This window comes from Salvia splendens, chromosome 6 (genome assembly GCF_004379255.2).
Source record: "Salvia splendens isolate huo1 chromosome 6, SspV2, whole genome shotgun sequence".
Classification (NCBI taxonomy): Eukaryota; Viridiplantae; Streptophyta; class Magnoliopsida; order Lamiales; family Lamiaceae; genus Salvia; species Salvia splendens.
In genome coordinates this window covers 9,257,640-9,280,761 of record NC_056037.1, presented here as the reverse complement: position 1 = coordinate 9,280,761, position 23,122 = coordinate 9,257,640, and the positions used below count along the sequence as shown (strand labels likewise).

The 23,122-nt window shown below is 36.7% G+C and overlaps 4 protein-coding genes across 5 annotated transcripts; all 4 read left to right on the top strand.

Annotated features, from left to right (window-relative positions):
• Positions 1-634: 634 nt before the first annotated feature.
• Positions 635-8,444, top strand: LOC121809946 (B3 domain-containing protein REM21-like). Its single transcript, XM_042210795.1, has 5 exons — positions 635-653; positions 7,108-7,429; positions 7,505-7,588; positions 7,823-7,956; positions 8,038-8,444. The coding sequence occupies exons 2-5, from the start codon at positions 7,207-7,209 to the stop codon at positions 8,284-8,286; spliced, it is 690 nt and encodes a 229-aa protein (XP_042066729.1). The 5' UTR covers positions 635-653; positions 7,108-7,206; the 3' UTR covers positions 8,287-8,444.
• LOC121809943 (demethylmenaquinone methyltransferase-like) lies at positions 4,512-6,572 on the top strand. 2 transcript variants are annotated; one of them, XM_042210791.1, is made up of 8 exons: positions 4,512-4,946; positions 5,033-5,145; positions 5,241-5,290; positions 5,364-5,597; positions 5,685-5,837; positions 5,939-6,034; positions 6,121-6,141; positions 6,220-6,572. In XM_042210791.1, the coding sequence occupies exons 1-8, from the start codon at positions 4,627-4,629 to the stop codon at positions 6,385-6,387; spliced, it is 1,155 nt and encodes a 384-aa protein (XP_042066725.1). In that variant the 5' UTR covers positions 4,512-4,626; the 3' UTR covers positions 6,388-6,572. The 2 variants fall into 2 exon arrangements, with proteins under 2 accessions (XP_042066725.1, XP_042066726.1); XM_042210792.1 differs by having other exon boundaries at positions 4,818-4,946; positions 5,038-5,145.
• Positions 8,445-9,629: 1,185 nt separating the features above from the next.
• LOC121808750 lies at positions 9,630-16,730 on the top strand. The gene is made up of 5 exons (XM_042209334.1): positions 9,630-12,906; positions 13,450-13,513; positions 14,319-14,399; positions 15,237-15,284; positions 16,711-16,730. Exons 1-5 carry the CDS (start codon positions 11,920-11,922, stop codon positions 16,728-16,730), a joined length of 1,200 nt encoding a protein of 399 aa, XP_042065268.1. The 5' UTR covers positions 9,630-11,919.
• A 7-nt stretch (positions 16,731-16,737) lies between these two features.
• LOC121809948 (heavy metal-associated isoprenylated plant protein 28-like) lies at positions 16,738-17,286 on the top strand. Its single transcript, XM_042210798.1, has 2 exons — positions 16,738-16,817; positions 16,917-17,286. Exons 1-2 carry the CDS (start codon positions 16,753-16,755, stop codon positions 17,284-17,286), a joined length of 435 nt encoding a protein of 144 aa, XP_042066732.1. The 5' UTR covers positions 16,738-16,752.
• The last annotated feature ends 5,836 nt before the right edge of the window (positions 17,287-23,122 follow it).

Below are 23,122 nucleotides of genomic sequence, written 5' to 3'. Positions count from 1 at the left end.
ATTCTGACAAAAAATATAAAAAGATAATAAACGAATTTGGGAATATAGCATTTAATATAATTTGCCAAGTTGAATTTGGTGGCAAACTTGCATAAATTTTTTATTTGCAAAAAAAGAATAAAATATAGTAATAAACGAATTTGAGAAAATATCATTTAATATAATTTGCGAAATTGAATTTGGTGGCAAACTCGCATAAATTTTTGATTTGCAAAAAAAGAATAAAAGATAGTAATAAACGAATTTGGGAATATAGCATTTAATATAATTTGCCAATTTGAATTTGGTGGCAAACTTGCATAAATATTTTATTTGCAAAAAGAAGAATAAAGATAGTAATAACCGAATTTGGGAAAATAGCATTTTAATATAATTTGCACCTTTTCAACGGCATGCAGAGAAATTAACACTATAAAACAAGGCTGGGATTTCAGTTGTGAGTTCAGGCAAACCATAATTTCTTCTCAGTCCTCTTGATTTTAATTGATTTCTTCTCATTTCTCTTGATTTCAACAGTTTTCGTTTTTAATTTCATCAAATTTGGCTGCACTCTTCTTTGTGGAGCACTAAAGTTCAATTTCTTGGTGCGAAAAATGGTGAATCGTCCAGCATTCTTCAAGTTTTATGTGCCTTGGCTTGGTGAAGAAAATCAGGTACTTTTTTTCTATTAGTTTAGTTCTCTAGTCTCGATTATACCTTTTCACGTTAAAAAATTAATGTATATACATATATATTCTTTGATTTCAATTTTTCTGTTTTTTGATAGAGGTTTAGCATGACGTTTTGGTTGACACAATGGAAATTGTTTACTATGTAATTGTATTTTCCTTTCTGTACGGATTTTAATGTATCAAGTGTTTATATGGAAAATATATAATCGACTTGGCTGGTGATATTTATGCATACAGAAAATCCCTCCAAGGTTTATTCAATCTCTTCCAGGAAACTGGCCAAAGAAGTGGTCACTTCGTGACCGTTATAACAATTTGTGGAATGTGAAAGTGGAAATGATTGGCGGGATTGGTACTTCAAAGATGGTTGGGAAAAATTTGCCGATGATAATAAGATAAAAGGAGGGGATATGTTTATATATGAGTATTTCTCTCACGGTTTACTCGACTTCAAAATTCATGGAGGCAATGCTTGCTTAACTGAAGGTGCCGGAGGTCGGATTACTCGCAATATTGAAGAGAAGCAGAGTATAAAGATAGAATCAGATGATGGCGTTGTAAATCATACTGATAAACCTGATTCTGTTCCTATCGGTGAAGGACACTCACATGATAATTATGGTTAAGTTTCTTAGTTGGTTTCTTTTCTGCAGATTTTCTGTCTGTCCATCAATCTGAACCTTCTATTTGTATCAGATGATAACGACGATTATGATTCCACGTCTGAAGAAGAGAATCCAAGGGATGATCATGATCATATTCGAGGGGTTCGAGTCACGGATGGTAAAGCTGTCCATATGTTTTATTTTCTTGAGATGTTTTAGTGTTTCCAATGTTTTTTATGCAAAAGTGTACCGTTCCCACTGCCATGAATATGTGTTCAAATGTAAAACAAAGTGATGCAATTTGCAATTTGGAGTACATATTTGTAATCCTTCTGCCCAATCAGGTACGGCCAGTTCTAGCAAATGTAAAATCAAAACAACCCGCGACTGGTACGGTGCAGAGCTCATCAAAACCGGGTTCATTCCACCGCCCCTGAATCCTTATTTCGTGACCAAAAAACTAAGAACCAGAGCTAGTGAATTGGTAAGCATACACAACACATTTGCTTAGTATTAGAATCAACCATTTTTTGACCAACATGTTGCTAATACAATGATAGCATATACCCATGGATGTGATCAAAACCTACAACCTGAAACTGCCCGAGAACGTGACGCTCCTCGACCCAAAAGGAAGGCAGTTTCCCGCCAAACGCAAGATGTGGACGGACCGGAGGATCTTCTACATCGGAGGCTGGAAAAGCCTTTGTAATGTGAACATGGTGGGTGTCAAAGACTCGTGCATCTGCGAGTTCTTGTATAACGCCGACGAGCTATGCATCAGTGTAAGCTTCTTTCCCCCAAAATAGCAGCAATGCTTTAATGGAGGAGTGGATTAGATTAGTATTGCGGTGTTCACTTTCCTATAGTTTCAGAGGTATTTTTATGCATTTGAGATTCCTGAGTTATTGTTGGGATATGATTTTAGGATGTATGATTTGTTGTTTCAATTTTATGGAAAATATTAGAATGAGCAATTAAGTCTAATGTGTGTATTGGCAACTTGAGATTTGACTTTCGAATTTAACAACACCTCACTTTTTCTTTGTATCTCTCCTCTAATTTAACAATTTAGCATTAAGATTCATTCAAGTCCCTATTTTTATGGTATGCTTTTAACAAAAAGAAAACGTTATTTCTTGCACTTATAGTCGAGAGTCTAGAGAGTAGCCCATAAAAAAAATGGGCCTGGAAACAAATTCTATATCATCCCATAAAATTTAATGTGAATAAACCTAAAAGCATCCATAATAGCGAAAGCCCAGCCATAACCTAGCACAACCCAACATAAAATTCTTCCTGCCTGTTACATTATCGTGCCCTTCTCCCAACCTAGCCAATGCTCTAGGCTTCCCACAGCTCAGCCACAACCTAAGCCTAGCCTAGCCCTCCCATTTAATTCATTTTTATCAAATTAATAACAAGTACAAAATTAATTGATGTGTATCAAATATTAAAAGAATAAAGTGCAATGAGTTTTACATATAGAGTAGAAATAAAAAAAATTTAAAAAGAATTGAAAAATATGCTCGTCTTGGTGGTCGGCGCGGCCACGCCCTAGATATCGGAATCCTCTAACAATTTACACAAATCAATTTTTAAAAAGCTTATACTTCTCCATTCTATCCTCAAATTCGTCCTCTGCTTATGCTTATTTCAACCATTTGAATTGTCAGAATTCTGACTCAATGCAGATTTGTGAAGAATTTTAAAACACACCACTCACCGAATTTATAAATTTCAGCAAAAACCGGAATTTGGTTTTACTTGGTGAATTTACATCCAGTCAATTCTTTTTCTTTTTTTTTACTGTACACTAGTTTTTCTAAGCAACTACTCATGGACAGTACAAAATGTTTTAGGTTTGGTTTATGCACACATTTATGTAATATAGTAAAACTATTGTCTCGAAAATATTTAATTTCTAGTTTTGTAACACTTGTACCATAGAAACACATAACCTAAAAATCTATAACCAATAATGAAACTCATCATCATGAACAAGTTGATCCATTTTTGAGACTCCTTCAACCCTTGCCGGATCAAGAATCCATGGCCATAGATCAAGCATTGACCTTCAATTCTCTCCATGCATTTGGCCCTTCCCTCCTCCCCTCCGAACTCGTTTATGACGAAGCTCTCGTAAGGGTACTTGAAAACACTCAAATACTGCATGAAATTCCAGCATTTCGGTATGGAATCGGTGGTGAGAAAGTAGCCGGAGAAGAGGAAGAAGGCCCCCATCACTCCAGCGGTGAGCGACATCCCTGTGATGATATCCGGCACCAGCACGCTGCAGCAAAATTGAGACATAGATTAACTTAATTCTTTACTTTTTAGGACACTTCCATTTGCGTCCTTTAATTTTAATTGGGACACCAACAATAAGGACATTTTTTGAAGTGTTGGTGGTTATTTAGTAACACAAATTAGTGTCCTTAATTATATTGAAAATGTCTTTAACAATTTTTTTTGTTGTAGTGAGATAAAATAGAAAGTTATATTTCTCGTTTACTTTTTCAAAAAGGTAAATATATCTTCTTAAAAAAATAACGAACTTCAAAAGAAAAAAGTAAATTAAAAAAAATAAACAAAAATAATTAATATTTTACATTTTATGTGAAGAAGATTAAAGATTTATCTTCAAAATTGAAGAATGTATAATACTTCTCAAATATCATTTCCACTTAAGAATGAATTTTATTTTATTTTTTAAAAAGATAAAATTGATAGTTAATTAATTCTCTTTACTTCACCATTTACCTTTTCATTGTGAATGCTCTTAGTCTCTTATACGTTCATACTAGCAATCAAGAATCATTCATAGATATTCTTTTAAATATGTAAGCTCAATATTGAATCAATTTTTTGCCTGATCGAATTTTTTTGGAAATTAAAATCGAATTGAATTGAATCGATTCAAGTAAAAAAACAAAGAACTTTAAAGTTTAAACAAAATACATACTATGAAAATTACTTGTTAACTCACAAAATATTAATCTGAATAAAACGCAAGAAATATGCATCAAATTTGAAATAAAAAAAAATTCTCAGATATGATCTCATGAATAAGAAAATGCTACTCTTTAAATATGTTCTTTTTATGGATGATGGTTTGCAATTCTCATCACTCCATCGATGAATCCGAGTGTCATAACTTCAAAACCTCGTATATTGACGGGTGTTCGCAATTCTCATTATACGAATAAATTACCTTCGTTTCGGTCACACACTCATTTCCTACCAACGTGTCGCAATATCATTGGGTAACTAGATTTGCAAGCGGATGACATCCTTCTCTCTAGCTAGCTTCAAAGGCGCCTTTCCCATTCCCAACCGCCGTAACGCCCATGAGCCTCTCCGCCGCCAACCAACTCCAATACCACCACTCCGCCGCAAGAATGTCATTCAGCACCATCTCAAAGCCCAGCAATGGTACTACTTGGGCCATCCATCGCGATTCTTGCACTCACAGAGGAAGTGCGCCGCCAAGAATCCGACTTGCGGCCAAGTCGAGTGGCGGCGGAGTGACGGCAGATTTCGAAGAGGGGCAGCTGGAGAGACCCAAATGGACCGGAGAGACGCCGCTTTCTCGGCTGGTCAGAGCCCTGATTTCCTTCAAACCCCTCTATTCTGTTATGAAGCTTGGCGCTAGACAAGTTTTGATCAGGTAAATGTTAATCCAACTAAACAAACTACTACTACTAGTACAAATTAATTCCTTCTCAACTCTATATTTGGTACGGATTTGGACAGTACAGCTGAGAAAACAAGCATTCCTTGGAGGGATATGACTAAGGAGATTTTGGAGTCTGATGTTTACAAGGAAAAAGATTCCATTGAAGATAACTCAATCGTTTATCCAGATTGTAATCTCCTCAACTTCTATCTTCACTTAATCACTTCTGTTTTCTATTATAATCAATATGTGATGTGTTTACAGAAAACAATTTCTTTTGTGCAGATTATCTCAATCCTTTCCATGCATATGATGAGGGGAACCTTTCTTGGCTGGTACTAACTGATTTTCAATTTTGTTTTTTGATGATAAGATTTTGGTGAAACTAAGGCTCTCTGTCTTGAACAGGCTGCAGCAGAAGCAGAGGCGGCCACCATGTCAATGGTCAGAAGGGCTGTACCTTCTGCCCCATCCCTCCAAGAAGCAAACCAAATTGTTCGCGGAAATTGGCTCCAAGCTATAGAAGACCATCATTTGAAGCACTCCGGAGGCTTGCAAATTGGTCAAATTCTTGATATTGGATGCTCAGTTGGCGTCAGCACGCGTTTTCTTGCTGAAGAGTTCCCCTCCGCCAAAATAACTGTATGCTAATTTGTAGTAGTCCATATTGTTATAGGTCTACTTTCTTGAATGAGTGTGACAAGTTTTAGTGTGGATGTATATGTGTAGGGACTCGATTTATCTCCTTACTTCCTTGCTGTTGCTCAACGCAACGATAAGAGGAGAAATGAGGGGGAGAATAGAGTGAGATGGGTCCATGGAAATGGTGAAAACACGGGGTTGCCCTCAAACTCCTTCGACCTTGTTTCAATTGCTTATGTGGTATGCCTCATTTCCTTTCCATTGTTCTGATTCTGTTTCATTGTCTTACTTGAGACAGTATGGTTGTAAGTTGATGATGATGAGTTTCTCGCTTGATGCAGTTTCATGAGTGCCCTCAAAGAGCAATCAAGAATATGGTGGAGGAAGCTCTCCGGCTGCTTAGACCGGGTGGCACGTTTGCTGTGACAGATAACTCGGTATGAATATGATACATATGTAAATATACATCATAAATATTTAGTACTAGCTAGCTCTAAATATTTTGTTTCTTGCATATTTGCAGCCAAAATCCAAGATTCTTCAGGTAACACTTTGGAGTGATTGTTTTCATGTATACTAGCAAGCAAGCAACATGGTGATAACATTTGATGGCAAATTTTAGGAACTATCACCGGTGCTGTTCACGTTGATGAAGAGCACGGAGCCTTTTCTGGACGAGTACTATCTGACGGATCTTGAAGGAGTGATGAAGCAAGCCGGCTTCGCCAACGTGCAGACAGCCATGACAGATCCTAGGCACACAACTGTCACTGCTACGGCGCCATTTTGATGCTTCTCTTTTGTTCTTGTATTTGTTTCCATCAACTTCCCTCCCCAAGGCATACACTCTCTTAGCCTTAGATGTGTAAATGGGTCGGGCCTGGGCTGGGCCGTCTTAATCAGCCCAAATTTGAATCTGATTGGGCTGTGCTTGGTTAGACCCAGCAAATAAATTACAACCACTATTTTGTGCGATTCGATTAGCTTTGAAGTTTGACTAGCAACTAATTTACGGAAACCTTGGCATGAATCAAAACTAAATGCCATTTCTCCAAAATTGTTCGACCACAACAAGCACTTGCATCCCAAACCACATTCGTCTTATGACCTAAATTCATAATGCATTTTATAAAAGCAACAATTGTTACGAATTATAGAAACAATTTTATTATGCTAAAGCAATTATAATAAGCGATTCTTATGATGAATAAAAAAACTATTATCTATACATATATAAAAGTTGAGTTTTGGGGGCATTTTGGGAATTACAAATTTTGGTTTGGGATTATAATGTGCCATTATAAATATTTAAATGAAATTATAATGTGTATGGTTTTTATTGTTGTTATAATAAAACCTAAATGAAATTATAATGTGTATGGTTTTTGGTTGACACAATGGAAATTGTTTACTTTGTAATTGTATTTCCTTTCTGTACGGATTCTGATGTATCAAGTGTTTATATGGAATAATATTAATCAGACTTGGCTGGTAATTTTTATGCATACAGAAAATCCCTCCAAGGTTTATTCAATCGCTTCCAGGAAACTGGCCAAAGAATTGGTCACTTCGTGACCGTTATAACAATTTGTGGAATGTGAAAGTGGAAATGATTGGTGGGGATTGGTACTTCAGAGATGGTTGGGCAAAATTTGCTGATGATAATAAGATAAAAGGAGGGGATATGTTCATATATGAATATTTCTCTCACGGTTTACTCGACTTCAAAATTCATGGAGGCAATGCTTGCTTAACTGAAGGTGCCGGAGGTCGGATTACTCATACACCTGATTATGATCCTATCGGTGAAGTAGACACACATGAGAATCATGGTAAAGTTTGTTAGTTGGTTTCTTTTCTTCAGATTTACTGTCTGTCCATCAATCTAAACCTTCTATTTGAATCAGACGATAATTACGGTCATGATTCCCCGCCCGAAGAAGAGAATAATCCAAGGGATGATGATATTCAAGGGGAGCGGGTCACGGATGGTAAAGCTGTCCATATTTTTTATTTTCTTGAGATCTTATAGCACTTCCAATATTTTTTACGCAAAAGTATACCGTGCCCACTGCCATGAATGTGTTCAAATGTGAAACAAAGTCGGCCACATCCGAACCCCGTATTTAATTTCATCCAAAATGTGATGTTAAATTTTCGATGTTTAAAAACTGTGTCAAATTTGCAATTTGGAATACATATCTGTAATCCTTCTGCCCAATCAGGTGTGGCCAGTTCTAGCATAGCAACCCGTCGCCGCGACTGGTACGGTGCAGAGCTCATGAAAACCGGGTTCATTCCACCGCCCCGGAATCCTTATTTCGTGACCAAAAAACGAAGAGGCAGAGTTTATGAATTAGTAAGCATACACAACACATTTGTTTAGTATTTTGATAGAATCTACCACTTATTGACCGACATGTTGCCACTAAAATGATAGTATATACCCGTGGATGTGATCAAATGCTTCAACCTGAATCTCCCTGAGAATGTGACGCTCATCGACCCAAAAGGAAGGCAGTTTCCTGCCAAACGCAAGATGTGGGCGGACCAGAGGATTTTCTACATTGGAGGCTGGAAAAGCCTTTGTAGTGAGAACTTGGTGGAAGACAAAGACTCGTGCATCTGCGAGTTCTTGTATAACGCCGACAATCTATGCATCAGCGTAAGCTTCTTTCCCCCAAAATAGCAGCAATGCTTGAATGGAGGAGTGGATTATATTCGTATTGAGATCACATTTGTATAGTTTCAGAGGCATTGTTAAGCATCTGAGTTATTCTTTGTAGTATATGATTTTAGGGAGTATTTGTTATTCCAATCAATAAAATGGTGCGATTTTACCACCAACAGTGTTTCCAAGTCTAATGGTTTGCAGTCGCTTGCACTAAATGTCACACACAAAATAATACTATTTGAAACATTTTATTTTGTTTTAGTAATTTCAATTATGAATATGCGCATTGGATAGACTTACTGAATTGGTTATTTATCAGTATATAGTAAATCCATCTTAATCGATAATAACCATTAGTATTAATAAGAGATAACTGCACATTAAATCCCGATTTTTGAACAATACTGCAAATTCAAATCTAACTTTTAAATTGCGTCAGTTGTATTTGAAACTCTGTTTGCGCAGCAGATGCACTAGTTTGTTTAGAAAATTGTGGTGTATATTGAAAATTGGGGTAATGTGCATCTTGAAATCCTCTTTCAACCAATTTGCTAGAAAATCGACATAAGTACCAATGTCTCTTTATGACATGCCTCACACTCACTTCTCATTGTCGATCACCAACTTACTCGGTTTCGTGTTGGCGCCGGTTCCTTCGTTCATTGGCTCGTCGGACGTTGGATCGATGTGTTGCTCGTCATGTTGGTCTTGGTTGGTTTGAGCCTGTCAAGAGACCATTCTAGCCTATAAATAGGCTTGTAACTTGTAAGCATGTCATTTTTAAAACATATTTAATGATAATCGAAAATTGACATTCACTTTGTGGAATAAATTCTCTTTGTAGAGTGTTTTGCTTGTTTATAACTAATCAAAATATATTGAGCAATGTCTTGTGGCGTTTAATAACGAAGTTCTTGGTTGATCATATAGCTGGTCGAGATTTCCATGCTCTTCGAGTGATTCAATTCTAGGGAGGTCGCTGCAAACACTCATACGTAAGATTCTTGGATCAATATGTTCAACGAGTCACTTGTCATATCTAATTCGTATCATTTGTTATAAGGGTCATGTTGAATTGTGCAATGAGATAGTCGGTCACTTCACTTAGTTAATATCTACAACAGGTCATCTAGTATTGATCTACCATTAACCTATATCTTTAATTATAGGAGTGATAATTAGAGAAAAAATAAAAAGTTAATAGCTTCATGTTCATTTTCATTTTCATTTTCATTTTCATTTTCATTTTGTTGCTTAATGTCCATTATTCTATTTTCATTTTCATTTTCATTTTCATTTTCATTTTCATTTTCATTTTGTTGCTTAATGTCCATTATTCTATTGTTGCCTAAAAAAAATTATATCCACTGTCTTCCGAATTTCACTACAATACGTCAAAACCTCTTCGAATCTACTGATGAAAATCCTGAATCCCTGATTTACTGGGAAAATGAACCCTCTTCAAGGATTATCGCCAGATACGAAATAAACTCCCCTTTTTTCCCTTTTGTGATTTTGATTCAGCTTTTCTTTTATCTGTTTCATCAATATTTAACTTTTCTCTTCACTATCTTGCAAGTTTGTTTGACATAGTCAATATCAGTTAAAAGGAAAACGAAAATGTTGAATATCTTATAATTACTCGAGTACCAAAATTAGCCCAGAGAGTTTGGTATTATCCATTTTATTGATTCATTCTTTTGATTATAACAATTTGTATTTTATGTTCTGTTTTCTGACGTTTGCGTTGTGCTGTTATTTAGTTTGTTGCAATCAGTTCCAGTCATGTTAAATTCATTATTGCTATTTGATTCTTTGTTTTATTGGAGATTCTAGTCAAATTTGTTCCAGAAAATGCCAGTAACCTTAGATATGATCCAACTAGTTAAATGGTTGGTAAAAGCATATATGGCAGAGTATTTAATTCTTGATTTTCTATGGTCGTTTTATGTTAATATCCAAATCCTTGAATCCATATGCAACCTTAGATATGATCCAACTTCCTCGTGGTTTAATTATTTGGTGTAGGTTATGAAAATGAAATGGATAATACCATTTAGTTATATTTTACTATTAGTTGCAGCAAGTTTGAATCGAATAAGAAAAAAAGTCTGTACGAATTAGGTATGAGCATCAACTCATGTAGCATCTGTCCCAAAGTGAAACAATGATGAAACATAGAAGTTGTTGAAAAGTATACAACTCTCATTCATTTTCACAAAATATAACTACATAAGTAATAGTATTAGTACATTTTAACTATGTGTCCATATGTGTATTCACTTTGGTAACAGTGAGGACACAAAGAGGTCTTCGTTGTTTAGTGCAGAAATGGTGATTATGGGGTTATTAGTAGAGGTTCACAACTTCACATGCATGATGCATCAAGCTTGGGATATAGATAGATGGATATCAAGGATATTAGGAAATTCCAACTTTAATCAGATTGCACGAGTATGCTACGGAAGAAAACCATAGGTCGAATGAGGTTGATACTACATAACATGTACAAGGTTGCTAATTTTAAAAGTAAAGAGAATTATAGTAGATTCTATGAAAAAGGAGATTCTAGTTGCACAGAATACAAGTGGAATGGTCAGTGTCATCGGAGGAGACCGTCTTACAAAATGCTATCGAAGATGTCTCTACCGACTTCTAGAGGAGCCGGGAAAGACAAGATGTTAGGCAACATAATTATTAGAGAAATAAATATTTTGCAATATTAAAATAATCAAAATGGGCTAGAAATATGTGTAACTAGAACAATCTAGCTCATGTTAACCGACTTAGCATAGATTACTCTAGAATAGGTAATTAGATACCAGAATATGTCGGTTTTTTTTGTGCGCTCGCTAACGTTGAATTCCTATAAATAGGCATTAGGCTTATTTATAGCAATGCAAGAGAAAGTGATGAACTGAAAATAAGTGAGTGTGAGGTGTGTTCTCCTTGAGCTAGTGGTGTGTCCTCGGGTATCTAGTGAGGTGTGTCATCCAAGAGTGTGTTTTGGGTTGTTTCCTCAAAAGTTTTGTAATGTGGTCTTGTGTTGGTGTTGTGTAAATCATCATGTCATGTATTTGGTGTTTCGTACACCATTATTGAGTAGTATAATAAATTTCCTTTTGTGTAATCGATTTTGTACTACCATTGATACCCTACAAGTGCATGTTATCTTTGGTAGTTATTGTGCATTCTAAGTGGTAATCTAACTATTATCAGAGATAGTCACATTTTTAATGTCGAATTTCATAGTGGAAGATACAATATTTTTTAAAACTGATGCAGTTACAGAAGATAAGTCTTGGAGGCTAAGAAAAGTATATATTTGGTTTTATTTATTTCCTAGTTAATAGAATTAGGAGATAGAAAAAATATTAGTTATTTTTGCTTATTATCTTTGTAGTTATTTTCTTTCCATAAGTTTAGGATTTTTTAGTTATTTTCTTTCCATAAGTTTAGGATTTCCTTTGTCTATATAAAGGCATCATTGTTGATCTTAAAAGACAGACTTTGAATATATAATTTTGCATTGAGTTTTTATACTCCAAAGTTCTCAATTAGTTTGAGTTCTTTATTACCAGTTCAGACATTCTCATATTTCTCCGTTCATTTTGCATCAATTGGTATCACGATCCAGGTTTATTATCAATGGCTGAACGTAGATATGGCAGCAGACGTGGCGATGCTCGTGGTAGCGGTCGTGGTGGGGGACTTGGTGATCTCCCAAACGAAGAGGCTGCGCGACAGCGTGATCTGCACGACATCGAGAACGATGATCTGAGACAACAGGTTCGAGACCTCCAACGCGACATCGAGAACGGTGATCTGCGACAACAGATTCGAGACCTACAGCGACGATTGGCGCGATTGGAGAAGCGTCGGGGAAAATCCAACCCGATGAGATCTAATGCGTCAGAGCGTCGTTCTGTGGACGATCCGTTATTCAACGACGTCCAACGTGGCCAGTCTAAGCCTGTATACGACAAGGATATATTGTCGATGCCGGTGTATGACAAGTCCATATACGACGAGGATATATTGTCGATGCCGGTGGTGTATGATACACCTGTATACGATGAGGATATATTCTATGAGCTCTCCGGATTGATCAGCGGATCGCCACCTCTTTCCGTAATATTTGGCAACGCTGTCGAAGATGAGGGCGTTGTCGTCGATGACGATGAGGAGTACGACGAGGACATCTTCAATAATGGAGCAGCTGATGAAGATAATACAGCATCAGTGGTCTTGATTGAAGACATTATGGAAAAACTTGTGAAGGAAACTTTTGTATCTAAAGCTGCAGGAGATAGTTATGTCATTAATACAAAAAAGAATTTTGACTATGAGTTTGATGCTGTAAAAGAAGAAGTCGATTTGCAAGTGGGTTTTGGTATTTTGGATCAGGATCCTGTTAAAGAATTTGGTTTTGTGGGGCACGAGTTTGATGGATATTCGAAAAGGATGATGCACGATATCCAGAATTGGAATTGGTTTGTTAAGGAGGAAGTGCGAGATGGAGAAGATGATGATGATCGTGACAAAGCAGACTCGAGGATAGACTCGAGGACGAGTCTTTTTCAAGAAGGGGAGTATGATGCAGTTACAGAAGATAAGTCTTGGAGGCTAAGAAAAGTATATATTTGGTTTTATTTATTTCCTAGTTAATAGAATTAGGAGATAGAAAAAATATTAGTTATTTTTGCTTATTATCTTTGTAGTTATTTTCTTTCCATAAGTTTAGGATTTTTTAGTTATTTTCTTTCCATAAGTTTAGGATTTCCTTTGTCTATATAAAGGCATCATTGTTGATCTTAAAAGACAGACTTTGAATATATAATTTTGCATTGAGTTTTTATACTCCAAAGTTCTCAATTAGTTTGAGTTCTTTATTACCAATTCAGACATTCTCATATTTCTCCGTTCATTTTGCATCAAAAACTCTTCCTTTTTTTTCCACGTCGAGTATTTAGTTGATAGTCTTTATCCCACATCGAACTCTTACCCAAGATACCTATTTTTTCTCACCCGTAGTCCTTATCCCACATCGAACTCTTACTCGAAATACTTTTTTTTTCATCTATAATATGGTTCTAAGTTTCCTTTTATTTTTTCCATCGTCCAACTAAAATAGTCCTTATTTAAGGGTGTTTTTGGCTTTGCTATAATTTGGTGAAGTGGTCAATCATTGAGGGCGACGCGTGGGGCTACACACATCGTTCCGAGGCGTTCATTACCAAAGGTAACGTGCTAATTCCTTTTGTTTTTCTTTTGCTTATATCAATTTTGGTGTTCAATGCGCTCTTTTTTTGTTGCTTCATTTTTCATAATTTACAGTGTTTCATTTGCTTTATTCAATATCAATGAATTGTATATTTGTTTTGTTAGTTTGCATTGTTAAATTTTGTTCTATCAATGGATCTTGGTTTTGTAAGTTGGATAGTCGTGTGTGACCCAACTGTAGGTAGGATTTTACTTAAGTACTATACATGAGATGGTGTAAGTCAATTTTATTCGGGGGACTATATATATTGTGTATTCCAACAATTCACTCAACGATAAAATAAAATTAAGTAACAAAATTAAATAAGCAGTCTATAAAACCTGAACGTATTTAATGTGATGAATAAATTATGACTGATTAAAACCTTTTTCTAGGAGTAATTTATTGTGTTTTGCAATGTTGATTATCGATATGCACACGATATGGTAGTTATCGATATGCACACTATATGGTAGTTATTGAAATGGTGTAATAGTAATAGGAGTGTTTGTAACATATCATTATACTAAGTTGGTTTGCACTATTTTGGTGAAATATATAGTGCATGAAAACTTCTGCACCTAAAAGTGCCATGAACTCCAATATCTTGCATTGAGTGTCGCATATTTTTTTTAGTTGTGAGTTCGCTCAAAACCTAATTTCATCTCAGTTCTGTTCATTTAACTGATTTCTTCTCATTTCTATTGATTTCAACAGTTTTTCGTTTTTAATTTCATCAAATTTGACTGTCTGTCCATCAATCTAAACCTTCTATTCGAATCAGACGATAAAGACGATCATGATTCCACGCCTGAAGGAGAGAATCCATGGGATGATCAAATTCAAGGGGAGCGAGTGACGGATGGTAAATCTGTCCATATTTTTTTATTTTCTTGAGATCTTATACCGTTTCCAATATTTTTTATGCAAAAGTATACCGTGCCCACTGCCATGAATGTGTTCAAACGTAAAACAAAGTCAGCCACATCCCAAACCCGTGTTTCCCTCTCCGCTGCCTCACGGTTTACTCGACTTCAAAATACATGGAGGCAATGGTTGCTTAACAGAAGGTGCTGGGGGTCGGATTACTCGGAATATTGAAGAGCAGCGGAGTATAAAGATAGAATCAGATGATGGCGTTGTAAATCATACTGATAAACCTGATTATGGTAAAGTTTCTTCGTTGGTTTTTTCTTCAGATTTTCTGTCTGTCCATCAACCTAAACCTTCTATATGAATCAGACGATAATGACGGTCATGATTCCATGCCTGAAGAAGAGAATCCAAGGGATGATCAAATTCTAGGGGAGCGAGACACGGATGGTAAAGCTGTCCATATTTTTTATTTTCTTGAGATCTTATACTGTTTCCAATATTTTGTATGCAAAAGCATACCGTGCCCACTGCCATGAATGTGTTCAAATGTAAAATTAAGTCGGCTACATCCCAAACCCGTGTTGTGTGGCCAAACCCGTGTTTAACTTCGTCCGAAATGTGATGTTAATTTGTGAAGTTTAAAAATCGCATTAAGTTAGCAATTGGAGTACATATATGTAACCTTTGGTGCATTTAACTCTGCTATCTGAAGATTTTGTAGTATTGTTGCTCTTGGTTAATTGACCCTTCTTTAGTCAACCTTCCAGTCTGAACCTGCTACCAATGAGTTTTAGATACACTGATGATGACGGTTGTCTCTCTACAGTTAAAGAAGCGAATCACCGAGTTGCTCACACCGTAGATGAGGAATCGGGCTTGAAGGACCCCGAAAGCTCTTTCGACATCTTTCCGTGCGGACTCTTGACGCTGCGCAAAAAGAACCCGTCTCAGGTCGTGCGGGTTGTTGAACGTCTTCATGAAAGTCGACCACCTTGGGTAGATACCATCGGCGAGATAGTAACCCATGTGGTAGCTATTTCCGTTGATGGTGAAGTCGATCGCCGGTGCTACACCATTCATCACATCAGTGAAGAGTGGTGAAGAATATAGTACATTCAAGTCGTTGTTGGATCCAGCAACGCCGAAATATGCATGCCAAATCCATAGGCGGTAGTCGGTGACCGCCTCAAGGATAAGCGTTGGGCCGCCGCCTTTGTGACCGCTCAAGTGTTGCCCCCTCCAAGCAGTCGGGCAATTCTTCCACCTCCAATGCATGCAGTCAATGCTGCCAAGCATTCCGGGAAAGCCATGGACTGATTCGTGAAGACGAAGCAACCGTTGGCAATCATCGGTGGTGGGTGCCCGAAGGAATTCATCCCCGAAAGCTGAACGAACGCCCTCGCAAAAATTCTTTAGACAAAGGATTCCAGTGGACTCGCCGATATGCAAATACTCGTCGAAGATGTCGGCCGTTTGCCCAGTAGCGAGTTGTCGAATGGCACACGTACACTTCTGCAACGGCGTGATACTTTGCCGGCCGGCTGCATCTGGACCTGTTTGGAAGAATTCAACACGTGCGGACAATGTGTTGACAATTCGCATGAACAAGCACTTTGACATGCGAAAACGGCGCCTGAAGTAATCTGCCGGAAACCGCGGCTGGTCGGCAAAGTAGTCGGCAACGAGCCTTGTATGAGGAGCAGGGGTATTCACCGCGACATATGCTTCGTAAGCGGCACGATGTTGTTCGTAGTATTCTTGTTCTTCGCGTTCCGCTTCCGCCATAATATGGGTGAAATCCATTTGAGGTTTTGAATGAGGGATGAATGTGTTGATAGTTTGTATGAGAATTAAGAATGAGAGATGAATGTGAGATGAATTGATGTGATAAATGGATGATGAATGTGTGTATTTATAGATGATTTTGGGGGAAAAAAATAAAAAAAATCAAAAAAATTCAGAAAAAAACGGGAAAAAAACGGCCATATTTTTGGGATTTGGAATATTTTTTAATCATTTTATATAATTTAAAAACGATTTTTAAATAAAAAAAAATAATTCAAAGGCAACGGCTATGCCGTTGCCCAATCATAAGCCGCCACGTCGCCTGCTCGCTGGCACGGCGCTGCTCGATGCATCGAGCAGCGCCGTGCCAGCGGCGCGAGCGCAGCGGCGGCGGTCCTCGTCCTCGCCGCTGGCACGGACGGCGGCCTTCACTCCCACCACCATTGTGGATGCTCTAAGTATATGAATAGTGAATTTCATTTTGTGGACATTTGAAGTATTCATTGGATTATTAGGTGGTATATACTTAAATTAATCTTAATTTTCAGACAACCGAAATGCGTGTGCATATGTGTTGCGCCGGATGTGAGAGCAAGATCAAGAAAGCCCTCCATAAGGTCAAAGTTATTTCCATTCCATTTTTTTTTTCTAATTTCATTTTATCTTCAACTTCTAAAAAAATATAGTAAATCATTGGTGATTAAAATTTGGATGAAAAATCAGGAGTTGAAGAAGTAGATATAGACATGAGCCTACAGAAGGTGACAGCAAGCGGATGGGCTGATCAAAAGAAAGTCCTAAAAAGCGTTAGGAAGACCGGAAGAAGGGCCGAGTTGTGGCAATTTCCATACAATCCGGAGATGCGTAACCACAATTTCACGGGTCACCACGACCACAACGGAACCAATTACGGTGGCCCTTCGAGCTTCTACGCGTCTCAGACATCAGGGTCTTCCTACAACTACTACAAGCACGGCTACAACAATCACGATCATACTCGGATGCATCATAGTGCAAGCTCCACTATATTTGGAGGTCGAACGGGCGATACCTTTAGCGATGAAAATCCTCGTGGATGTTCTATAATGTAGTAACAACACAAATTGAGGGCAATAATATAATTTATAGTGTTTTGCAATGAAATGATGTAAAATAAGCAATGCTAGTAATGTATCATTAGACTAACTTGGTTTGCACTATTTTGGTGAAATATAGAGAGAATGAAAACTTCTGTACTAAAAGTGTTGTAAACTACTGCACAGAACTAATAGCAAATTTTTTGGACATTGTTGCCTTACAGGCCTGTGTTGATATAATTTACATGTTTCCAGATTGTTCCCTCTGTCTTTACCGACTTGATTCATGAAAGTGAGCCGCAAGATATGGCTCTACACATCGTGGAAGGTGGAAAGCCATCTACCGAGCGGATATGGCATTTAATATAAATTTTTTATTTGCAAAAAATTAATAAAAGATAATAAACGAATTTGGGAATATAGCATTTAATATAATTTGCCAAGTTGAATTTGGTGGCAAACTTGCATAAATTTTTTATTTGCAAAAAAAGAATAAAATATAGTAATAAACGAATTTGAGAAAATATCATTTAATATAATTTGCGAAATTGAATTTGGTGGCAAACTCGCATAAATTTTTGATTTGCAAAAAAAGAATAAAAGATAGTAATAAACGAATTTGGGAATATAGCATTTAATATAATTTGCCAATTTGAATTTGGTGGCAAACTTGCATAAATATTTTATTTGCAAAAAGAAGAATAAAAGATAGTAATAACCGAATTTGGGAAAATAGCATTTAATATAATTTGCACCTTTTCAACGGCATGCAGAGAAATTAACACTATAAAACAAGGCTGGGATTTCAGTTGTGAGTTCAGGCAAACCATAATTTCTTCTCAGTCCTCTTGATTTTAATTGATTTCTTCTCATTTCTCTTGATTTCAACAGTTTTCGTTTTTAATTTCATCAAATTTGGCTGCACTCTTCTTTGTGGAGCACTAAAGTTCAATTTCTTGGTGCGAAAAATGGTGAATCGTCCAGCATTCTTCAAGTTTTATGTGCCTTGGCTTGGTGAAGAAAATCAGGTACTTTTTTTCTATTAGTTTAGTTCTCTAGTCTCGATTATACCTTTTCACGTTAAAAAATTAATGTATATACATATATATTCTTTGATTTCAATTTTTCTGTTTTTTGATAGAGGTTTAGCATGACGTTTTGGTTGACACAATGGAAATTGTTTACTATGTAATTGTATTTTCCTTTCTGTACGGATTTTAATGTATCAAGTGTTTATATGGAATAATATTAATCGACTTGGCTGGTGATATTTATGCATACAGAAAATCCCTCCAAGGTTTATTCAATCTCTTCCAGGAAACTGGCCAAAGAAGTGGTCACTTCGTGACCGTTATAACAATTTGTGGAATGTGAAAGTGGAAATGATTGGCGGTGATTGGTACTTCAAAGATGGTTGGGAAAAATTTGCCGATGATAATAAGATAAAAGGAGGGGATATGTTTATATATGAGTATTTCTCTCACGGTTTACTCGACTTCAAAATTCATGGAGGCAATGCTTGCTTAACTGAAGGTGCCGGAGGTCGGATTACTCGCAATATTGAAGAGAAGCAGAGTATAAAGATAGAATCAGATGATGGCGTTGTAAATCATACTGATAAACCTGATTCTGTTCCAATCGGTGAAGGACACTCACATGATAATTATGGTTAAGTTTCTTAGTTGGTTTCTTTTCTGCAGATTTTCTGTCTGTCCATCAATCTGAACCTTCTATTTGTATCAGATGATAACGACGATTATGATTCCACGTCTGAAGAAGAGAATCCAAGGGATGATCATGATCATATTCGAGGGGTTCGAGTCACGGATGGTAAAGCTGTCCATATGTTTTATTTTCTTGAGATGTTTTAGTGTTTCCAATGTTTTTTATGCAAAAGTGTACCGTTCCCACTGCCATGAATATGTGTTCAAATGTAAAACAAAGTGATGCAATTTGCAATTTGGAGTACATATTTGTAATCCTTCTGCCCAATCAGGTACGGCCAGTTCTAGCAAATGTAAAATCAAAACAACCCGCGACTGGTACGGTGCAGAGCTCATCAAAACCGGGTTCATTCCACCGCCCCTGAATCCTTATTTCGTGACCAAAAAACTAAGAACCAGAGCTAGTGAATTGGTAAGCATACACAACACATTTGCTTAGTATTAGAATCAACCATTTTTTGACCAACATGTTGCTAATACAATGATAGCATATACCCATGGATGTGATCAAAACCTACAACCTGAAACTGCCCGAGAACGTGACGCTCCTCGACCCAAAAGGAAGGCAGTTTCCCGCCAAACGCAAGATGTGGACGGACCGGAGGATCTTCTACATCGGAGGCTGGAAAAGCCTTTGTAATGTGAACATGGTGGGTGTCAAAGACTCGTGCATCTGCGAGTTCTTGTATAACGCCGACGAGCTATGCATCAGTGTAAGCTTCTTTCCCCAAAATAGCAGCAATGCTTGAATGGAGGAGTGGATTAGATTAGTATTGGGGAGTTCACTTTCCTATAGTTTCAGAGGTATTTTTATGCATTTGAGATTCCTGAGTTATTGTTGGGATATGATTTTAGGATGTATGATTTGTTGTTTCAATTTTATGAAAAATATTAGAATGAGCAATTAAGTCTAATGTGTGTATTGGCAACTTGAGATTTGACTTTCGAATTTAACAACACCTCACTGTTTCTTTGTATCTCTCCTCTAATTTAACAATTTAGCATTAAGATTCATTCAAGTCCCTATTTTTATGGTATGCTTTTAACAAAAATTACTTGCACCAATCAAAAAGTCCACTGCCAAAGTCTAAATTATTGTTTTTGACGAAAGAAAACGTTATTTCTTGCACTAATAGTCGAGAGTCTAGAGAGTAGCCCATAAAAAAAATGGGCCTTGAAACAAATTCTATATCATCCCATAAAATTTAATGTGAATAAACCTAAAAGCATCCATAATAGCGAAAGCCCAGCCATAACCTAGCACAACCCAACCTAAAATTCTTCGTGCCTGTTACATTATCGTGCCCTTCTCCCAACCTAGCCAATGCTCTAGGCTTCCCACAGCTCAGCCACAACCTAAGCCTAGCCTAGCCCTCCCATTTAATTCATTTTTGTCAAATTAATAACAAGTACAAAATTAATTGATGTGTATCAAATATTAAAAGAATAAAGTGCAATGAGTTTTACATATAGAGTAGAAATAAAAAAAATTTAAAAAGAATTGAAAAATAAGCTCGTCTTGGTGGTCGGCGCGGCCACGCCCTAGATATCGGAATCCTCTAACAATTTACACAAATCAATTTTTAAAAAGCTTATACTTCTCCATTATATCCTCAAATTCGTCCTCTGCTTATGCTTATTTCAACCATTTGAATTGTCAGAATTCTGACTCAATGCAGATTTGTGAAGAATTTTAAAACACACCACTCACCGAATTTATAAATTTCAGCAAAAACCGGAATTTGGTTTTACTTGGTGAAATTACATCCAGTCAATTCTTTTCTTTTTTTTTTTACTGTACACTAGTTTTTCTAAGCAACTACTCATGGACAGTACAAAATGTTTTAGGTTTGGTTTATGCACACATTTATGTAATATAGTAAAACTATTGTCTCGAAAATATTTAATTTCTAGTTTTGTAACACTTGTACCATAGAAACACATAACCTAAAAATCTATAACCAATAATGAAACTCATCATCATGAACAAGTTGATCCATTTTTGAGACTCCTTCAACCCTTGCCGGATCAAGAATCCATGGCCATAGATCAAGCATTGACCTTCAATTCTCTCCATACATTTGGCCCCTTCCCTCCTCCCCTCCGAACTCGTTTATGACGAAGCTCTAGTAAGGGTACTTGAAAACACTCAAATACTGCATGAAATTCCAGCATTTCGGTATGGAATCGGTGGTGAGAAAGTAGCCGGAGAAGAGGAAGAAGGCCCCCATCACTCCAGCGGTGAGCGACATCCCTGTGATGAAATCCGGCACCAGCACGCTGCAGCAAAATTGAGACATAGATTAACTTAATTCTTTACTTTTTAGGACACTTTCATTTGCGTCCTTTAATTTTAATTGGGACACCAACAATAAGGACATTTTTTGAAGTGTTGGTGGTTATTTAGTAACACAAATTAGTGTCCTTAATTATATTGAAAATGTCTTTAACAATTTTTTTTGTTGTAGTGAGATAAAATAGAAAGTTATATTTCTCGTTTACTTTTTCAAAAAGGTAAATATATCTTCTTAAAAAAATAACGAACTTCAAAAGAAAAAAGTAAATTAAAAAAATAAACAAAAATAATTAATATTTTACATTTTATGTGAAGAATATTAAAGATTTATCTTCAAAATTGAAGAATGTATAATACTTCTCAAATATCATTTCCACTTAAGAATGAATTTTATTTTATTTTTTAAAAAGATAAAATTGATAGTTAATTAATTCTCTTTACTTCACCATTTACCTTTTCATTGTGAATGCTCTTAGTCTCTTATACGTTCATACTAGCAATCAAGAATCATTCATAAATATTCTTTTAAATATGTAAGCTCAATATTGAATCAATTTTTTGCCTGATCGAATTTTTTAGGAAATTAAAATCGAATTGAATTGAATCGATTCACGTAAAAAAACAGAGAACTTTAAAGTTTAAACAAAATACATACTATGAAAATTACTTGTTAACTCACAAAATATTAATCTGAATAAAACGCAAGAAATATGCATCAAATTTGAAATAAAAAAAAATCTCAGATATGATCTCATGAATAAGAAAATGCTACTCTTTAAATATGTTCTTTTTATGGATGATGGTTTGCAATTCTCATCACTCCATCGATGAATCCGAGTGTCATAACTTCAAAACCTCGTATATTGACGGGTGTTCGCAATTCTCATTATACGAATAAATTACCTTCGTTTCGGTCATACACTCATTTCCTACCAACGTGTCGCAATATCATTGGGTAACTAGATTTGCAAGCGGATGACATCCTTCTTCTCTCTAGCTAGCTTCAAAGGCGCCTTTCCCATTCCCAACCGCCGTAACGCCCATGAGCCTCTCCGCCGCCAACCAACTCCAATACCACCACTCCGCCGCAAGAATGTCATTCAGCACCATCTCAAAGCCCAGCAATGGTACTACTTGGGCCATCCATCGCGATTCTTGCACTCACAGAGGAAGTGCGCCGCCAAGAATCCGACTTGCGCCCAAGTCGAGTGGCGGCGGAGTGACGGCAGATTTCGAAGAGGGGCAGCTGGAGAGACCCAAATGGACCGGAGAGACGCCTCTTTCTCGGCTGGTCAGAGCTCTGATTTCCTTCAAACCCCTCTATTCTGTTATGAAGCTTGGCGCTAGACAAGTTTTGATCAGGTAAATGTTAATCCAACTAAACAAACTACTACTACTAGTACAAATTAATTCCTTCTCAACTCTATATTTGGTACGGATTTGGACAGTACAGCTGAGAAAACAAGCATTCCTTGGAGGGATATGAGAAAACACGGGGTTGCCCTCAAACTCCTTCGACCTTGTTTCAATTGCTTATGTGGTATGCCTCATTTCCTTTCCATTGTTCTGGTTCTGTTTCATTGTCTTACTTGAGACAGTATGGTTGTAAGTTGATGATGATGAGTTTCTTGCTTGATGCAGTTTCATGAGTGCCCTCAAAGAGCAATCAAGAATATGGTGGAGGAAGCTCTCCGGCTGCTTAGACCGGGTGGCACGTTTGCTGTGACAGATAACTCGGTATGAATATGATACATATGTAAATATACATCATAAATATTTAGTACTAGCTAGCTCTAAATATTTTGTTTCTTGCATATTTGCAGCCAAAATC